Below are 7,590 nucleotides of genomic sequence, written 5' to 3'. Positions count from 1 at the left end.
AAAGCAATTTTGAGTTTTAGATCTAAGGTGTTACCAATGTACAAAATGAAGAATTGAAATCAAAACTATTATTATTATTATTACTATTACAATTACTACTACTACTACTACTACTACTACTACTAATAATAATAATAATAATAATAATACTTGTATGCTGCCCCTCTCCGAAGACCCGGAGAGGGGCCATACAATACAAACAATATGTATACAAATCTAATAGTTAAAAACCGTAAACTAAAATCCCATTATATAAAAACAGTCAGTCTACTCAATCACATCCACACATAACATTAACGGTCAGAGAAGAAGGGGGCATGATCTAGCTGCCCCATGCCTGACGACATAGATGGCTCTTAAGTGTGATCTTAAGATGGGTCCTAAGCGGAAGGTGAGGAGGGTGGGGGCACTACGAATCTACGGAAGGAGCTGATTCCAGAGGGCTGGAGCCGCCACAGAGAAGGCTCTTCCCCTAGGTCCTGCCAGATGACATTATCTGGTCGAAAGGACCTGGAGAAGGCCAACAATGTGGGACCTTATCGGCCGCTGGGATTTGTGCGGCAGAAAGCGGCTCCGTAAGTAATCTGGTCCGATGCCATGTAGGGTTTTATAGGTCATCACCAACACTTTAAATTGTGTCCGGAAACAAATCGGCAGCCAATGGAGGGCGTGGAGTGTTGGAGAAACATGGGCGTATCTGGGAAGACCCATGACGGCTCGCGCGGCCGTGTTCTGCACGATTTGTAGTTTCTGAACACTCTTCAAAGGTAACCCCATGTAAAGAGCGTTGCAGTAGTCGAACCTCTAGGTGACTGTGAGCAGAGACTCCCTGTCCAAATAGGGCTGCAACTGGTGCACCAGGCGAACCTGGGCGAACGCCTCCCTCGCCAGAGCCGAAAGATGGAGTTCTAACATCAGCTGTGGATCGAGGAGGACACCCAAGTTGCGGACCCTCTCTGAGGAGGTCAATGATCCCCCCCCAGGGTAATGGACGGATAGATGGAATTGTCCTTGGGAGGCAAAACCCACAGCCACTCCATCTTGTCAGGGTTGAGTTTGAGCCTGTTGGTACCCATCCAGACCCCAACAGCCTCCAGGCACCAGCACATCACTTCCACTGCTTCGCCGAGTAGACACATGATGGAGACGTACAACTGGATGTCATCAGCGTACTGATGGCACCTCACCCCATGTCCTTCGATAATCTCACCCAACAGTTTCATGTAGATATGAAATAGCAGGGGGGAGAGGACCGACCCATGAAGAACTCCACAAGGGAGAGACCTAGAGGTTGACCTCTGACTAACACCGACTGTGACCGACCAGAAATGTAGGAGGAGAACCACCTTAAAACGGTGCTTCCCACTCCCAACCCCTCCAGCAGGATATCATGGTCGATGGTATTGAAATCCTCTGAGAGGTCAAGGAGCACCAGGATAGAGGATAAACCCCAATCCCAGGCCCGCCAGAGATCATCCATCAGCGTGACCAAAGCAGTTTCCATGCTGTAGCCGGGCCTGAATCCTGACTGCTGAGAGCCTAGATAATCAGCTTCTTCCAAGTACCGCTGGAGCTGGACCGACACCACTATTATAGGTTGGGATTTCATTAATTTATATAATCATACATAAATATTAATCAAATATCAAAAGATATCCAACAAACTTATTTACCTAATTGAAATGATTATTATGTAAAGTAAAAATCATCCCATCTAACAGTTGCTTATTCTTTTCCTATGTAGTAATGAGATTTTGTTAAAATGAAGTTTACTAAAATGAACTCATCCCAACTGTTATCTATATGGCATGGTAAGTTGCTAAAAGAAATTACCATTTGCTGAATATGTTTGAAATATTTATATCATGAAGAATATTTCCCTCCGTTTAACTGTGTTTTGCCTTCTGCTATGATCACAGCAACTTTCATGTTGGCTAACCACTATTGCTATTAATATTGTCTGTCTGTCTGTCTCTCTCTCATTTTCTCCTTCCTCCCTCTCCAAGTGGCAACCGAACAATGCTTTATGCATTTCATAAATGGAGTCTATAATTGTTGAGATACATTTGTTATTCCTTAAAGGGTACAACACTCGTAAATGAACTCTAAACTCTAATGAATTTTTGCCTAATTGTCACATACACATAGTTTATTTACAACCACAATCGAGCCTAAATTTTCTGCTCTTGAGTGAGACATTTATTAAGTGAGTTTTGTCCCATTTTATGATTTTTCTTCCCTCAGGTAAGTAAATCACTACACTTGATGTTAGTAACCAGGTTGTTAAGTGAATCTGGCTTCCCCATTGACTTTTGCTTGTCAGAAGATCCCAAAAGAGATCTTACTTATTTACTTACTTACTTACTTACTTACTTACTTACTTACTTACTTACTTACTTACTTACTTACTTACTTACTTACCGTACTTATTTATTGGATTTATCTGCCACCGAACTCCAGATGGACTCTGGGCGGCTTACAGTAAAACAGTAAATACCAACAATATAAAATAAGTAGGAACAATAAATACAATAAAACTGTATAAAATGCATTGTAATCCTAAAACCCATACATATCCTCACTCATTCATGGTCCCATGCCTGCTGGAAAAGCCAGGTCTTTATGGCTTTCCAGAAGATTGGTAGGGTGGGGATAACACGGATCTCTGGCGGCAGTTGGTTCCAAAGCATCGGAGCGGCCACAAAGAAGGCCCTTCCCCCGGTCCCACTAACTGAAATTGTTTGGCAGACAGGACCTGGAGAAGGCCAACTCTGTGGGCCCTTATTGGCCGTAGGGAAGTATGAAGTAGAAGGCGGTTCCGTAAGTAATGTGGTCCTGACCTTGGGACTCTGTAACTGTCATAAATATGAAGTTGCCAAGATCTGGATTTGATCACATGATTATGGGGATGTTGCAACAGTCAATAAGTATAAAAAACAGCCACAAGTCCCTTTTTTCAGTGCTATTGTAAACTTGAACAGTCACTAAATGAACTGTTGTATATTGAGGTCTCCCTGTACTTCACTCTCCCCTTTGCAGAACCCATGAAATCAAGTAAATAGTCTTTATAATGATTTTCTGAGACAACAGCAGGTAAAGCTAACTGAACACTTAACTCTTACCAAATACAGTAATTACATTCTCAAAGTGTTCAGCAGATATTTTAAAAGTTATTCCATCTTGGCCAGGCCGGTTGGGAATTTTGGAAATTGCAATTAAAGAAGAGCATGCTCTTGCCATGCTGATTGGGAATTATAGGAAATGTAGTCAAACATATTCAGAAAGAAGCGTGGAACTCATTACCTGACTCAGTAGTGTCAACCCCTAACCCCCAACATTTTCCCCTTAGACTATCCACGATTGACCTCTCCAGGTCATAGTTCCCTCTAAGCTGAGCAGTGAGCCATGGCGCACTTAAAAATCATCATCAACTCAGAGTTTTTCAAACCTGCCCAGAAGCCGAAAGGGAAGGAGAGAGAGAGGAAGAGAGAGAAACAGATAGAAAAAAGAGAGGAAGGAAAAGAGAAAGAAAAAGAATGGGAGTAAGGAAGAGAGAAAGAAAATCAAAATCTAGTTTGAAACTAGCTCAACTATTTAAGTGGCATTTTGATACTGATAGAGTTGCCCTATTATGAGCTCACTGTTATAGACACACAGTACAGTATTTTATTTTGAAATTCTCTGAGGCAAAACAGGGTGGGTTTTTTATTTATTTATTTATTTATTTATTTATTTATTTGTTTGTTTATTTATTTATTTATTTATTTATTTATTATTTCTGTGCCGCCCAGTCCCAAAGGGACTGCCGCTCAGACACTATACTTTTCCGCCCACCCCCCCAAAAAATTAGAGGGAACACTGCTCCAGGTTACTTAGAGGTCAGTAAGGGGCGTGCATAAGTGCACCAGTGTGCCTTCTGTCCCCTGTCCAATTGTCTCTCATCTCATTTATCTTTTCTTCCTTTCAAATATGTTCACCTGCACTTTTATATATTTTGTTCTATTCTTTTCTTTATTTATATTATTACATATCTATTCTCTTCAATGTGTATTATGTTTTGGACAAAATAAATAAAAAAATAAAATATGAAAGCTGGTGAGGGAAGGCCTTCTGTCATGAAGTCCTAAGCGATACTAATGTCTATTAGTCCCAGAGTCAGATCCTCATTCAAAAAAATATGGGGGGGGGGGGTTAATTTGCTCCGTATTTTTCTGGTCAAACTAAAGCAATACTTCCTCTCAGAGGCAGGCATAAACACAACACTGCTTTGAACTCGGTGTTGTTTCCGAGTAACTATGTACAGAAACAAGCAGCGCTAAGAGGAGGTTCCCTTTACGCAGCAAATTCCTACTTCTCCGATAAATGAAGGGGTGATGCTAACGTGCAGATTCATCAATTGCTCCAATTAACAGTTCAAGAGAGCCATGTCAAACAATTTGGGTACCTCGCAAGAAACAGTACGTGCCACACAGCACCGGCTATTGTTTGTTGTTAGCTTGAGTGTAGCAGGAGTGATTATTTTAATTAACGTTGGAGGCCACCGCTTCGGAAAACAGAAGCCCAAACAAATCGAATCAAGGCACAATTGCCGTACAACATGGCAGCTTCCTGGAGTGCTTGGTATGAAAACTCGCTTGTACGTTCCGTACCAGTGTATTGAATCTGAAGGGGAGCCCGGAAGTCTTGCTGTGCCAACCAAGGGGTGTTTTTTTCACCTCCCCTTCGCTACTGAAACAGGTAACGTACACGTGAGCGCTTTCTATTGATAAAGGCGCCGTCGGAGGAGGATGGGATTATTATTAGTTTGAGAGGGCTGTAGGCAAGAGAGGCTGGATGTATGATTTATTTTTCTTTAAGTAATAATAGTCTCCCCTCTTCCGGGATTGTGATTATAATGCAGTATTGTTAAGCAATTATTGGATTATCTTTTTTTTTTGCTTGAAGCCTTTTTCTAAAGGTGCTAATAAATATAAAGCGTCCAGATTCATAATGGACTTTTAGTCTAAGTTAAGTTTACAAGATGGAGAAACTGCTTTTTGTAGAATCTCTCGCGGTGTTTCCCTGTTGATGAAAACCGGAACGTTTTCTCACCCAAAGATGTTATAACTAGCAGTCTTTTGTGCTTTGGTTCCCTAATATGGCTCACACACCTCAACCATGCTAGCTGGGGATAATGGAAATTGTTTTAAATATTTTGGAGGCAAAAGTTGGGGGAGGATTGTAGTCTCCGCCAGTGAAAAATCTTCATTATTACTGTCAATCTACTATGTAAATGTATTTGGCTACTTTTGTAAGGGTGAATGTTGCAAGAACTGAACACATAAACTGCCTTTTATATAAATGTTAAAGTTCCAAATAACATACACCAAGGCTGAAAAGTGGTTGCAAAGATGACATAAAATAGAATTTTTGCCTTTTAGGTAAATTTTTAAGTTCCAAATAACTTATACACCAAGGCTGAAAAGTGGTTACAAAGATGACCGTGCTTTGTTTTACTTGTACATTTTTAATGTTTGACATTTAAATGGGTCATCTCGTGTCTCAATAATATTGTTGAAGATCAAGAAATCTTAAATGAGGAAGCATAGTGATCAAATGTGGAGCAAATTTCTAAGAATAAATACATATTTATTATTGCTGTGAGCCGCCCCGAGTCTACGGAGAGGGGCGGCATACACATCTAAATAATAATAATAATAATAATAATAATAATAATAATAATAATAAATATAAAAAGTATATCTTAATTGTTGTAATCTACTGCCTTCAATGATGAGAAGGTGTGGGAGATTGTATTCATTTTTTGCTCATTGAACCTGCACACAAATGGGAGCTGAAAAAAAGTTTGCAAACTGTGCTTATTACATTTGCCTTTCCTGTGAGATCATAAAAAGGTACATGTAAAAGTGTTGGTAATCTCTCATTCAGGCATTGACATAGCTCATACACTGTATACAAAATTTTGTTGCACATTTCAGCCCAAGATATGAATTTAAAATAAGATTTACTGACACCTTTGACTATGTGTCACAATTGCATCGTCCTATGTCAGTCTATATATGGGGTGGGCTTGTAATTCCCAGAATTTTTACCAGCATGAATTGAAAGGTAATGCTGTAAATAATGTCAGAAGCTGGGGTTGTTTGCGGTATGCCAGTTTGCTTCTTCATTTTTTATTTATAGAGTTTTGAGAAAGCAGTTAGGTGTGGCAGAATGTGTCCTCCGTAATAAATCATACGCCATTTTCCTGGTATGAAGAACAGCAATATTTTAGAGAACAATCTGTATATTTTAGTGTAGTTGCACCACTATAAATATGTTAGTTCAGTTGAGGAATAAATCCCCTGAAACAGAAAATGTGACCAGCAACAAAATATTACTGCCTATCCTATCTCTTAACAAGACTGTTCTTTTTGTGAGTTTTTCCTCAATCTGTATTATTTCATATCTTATATTGAATTGCCTGTTCAGTAATCTGTCCATCAGTATGATTGACCATCCTGCTCCCAATTCAAAATCACATATAGAAAAAAAATATCAAAAGCACTGATGTCCATGAACATGACTGACAATATGTCTTATTTGCTTGCAGTGTGAGGATTGTTTCATTTTTGTTCTTTCTTTTCTGTATTATATTTGGCAAACAATCTAAAAGATAATCTTTTTCTCTTATTTCATAACTTCTAAATTTGCTTAGGATTTTTTCCTAGGTTTTGTCAAAAATATTCTGAAAGTCCAGTCATATTTGAGTTGAGATGTCAGATTACATAGCTTGAAATAGCCCAATTTTATGAATTTCTTCTTTCTTCCATATTTCTTGTTCTTCAGTTCTGAAGAATTTGTGAGTTTGCACACCTTCTGATATTTTATAATAAAAGTATTACCTGTTAGGATATTATAATGGGTATTAGTTTTTCTCCTATGGATTTATAAGATACAGTTACTTGTTGATATTAAATGGATTCATCTTACCATTTATGTTCATTGACACTTTTGGAGATTATGAAATTTAGTCTTATACTTGGAAACATTCCATATTGATCCTCTTCACCAAAACTGGTCTTGGGGCAGAGAACAAAGATGAGCTTGGAGAAATTGCAGAAACCATTACAAAAACATATCTTAAGACCAGGAAATGGAAAAAAAATAGAAAGAAATCCAGACTGTCTTTGCCTTAACTTGCTGGGATGTAAGACAAAAGGAAGGAAAAATGTAGTCAGGCTTTCAAGATTATTTACTAAAGCCTATACTGTATCACTGAAATAGTGTTCCTGGAGTCTATTTCCTGATCTGGCCTACCTCAAAGGACTGACATCAAACCACTGGAAAATGTTATATGAATCATACTTTGTATAATTTGTACACAACTGAAATTAATTACTGGTAGATATAATTTTCTAAATCCCAGCAGGATTTTATTTTAAGAATGGGAGTTACACTGGTCTCTTTCTCCTTCCCTGGGGCTGGAGTGAATCTTAAACAAAAGTTTCAAAACATTGTTTAAGATTACACATTTCTATATTCTTGGTGAACACCAGTTCTTTTTAAAATCACTCATATTCTCTGCCTGAAAATGTTAATCACACACTG

The 7,590-nt window shown here is 38.7% G+C and overlaps 1 protein-coding gene across 1 annotated transcript in view; it reads left to right on the top strand.

The window, feature by feature from the left end:
• The first annotated feature begins 4,347 nt into the window (after positions 1–4,347).
• Positions 4,348–7,590, top strand: part of EXD2 (exonuclease 3'-5' domain containing 2) — a 41,454-nt gene continuing 38,211 nt past the window's right edge. Inside the window, exon 1 of the mRNA XM_070758757.1 lies at positions 4,348–4,737. Within this exon, the coding sequence (XP_070614858.1) occupies positions 4,425–4,737 (313 nt within the window). The 5' untranslated portion in view covers positions 4,348–4,424. The remainder of the gene's footprint in view (positions 4,738–7,590) is intronic.

Source organism: Erythrolamprus reginae, chromosome 1 (genome assembly GCF_031021105.1).
Source record: "Erythrolamprus reginae isolate rEryReg1 chromosome 1, rEryReg1.hap1, whole genome shotgun sequence".
Taxonomy (NCBI): domain Eukaryota; kingdom Metazoa; phylum Chordata; class Lepidosauria; order Squamata; family Dipsadidae; genus Erythrolamprus; species Erythrolamprus reginae.
The sequence above is the reverse complement of the archived record's forward strand: the minus strand, read 5'-3'. Positions and strand labels throughout refer to the sequence as shown.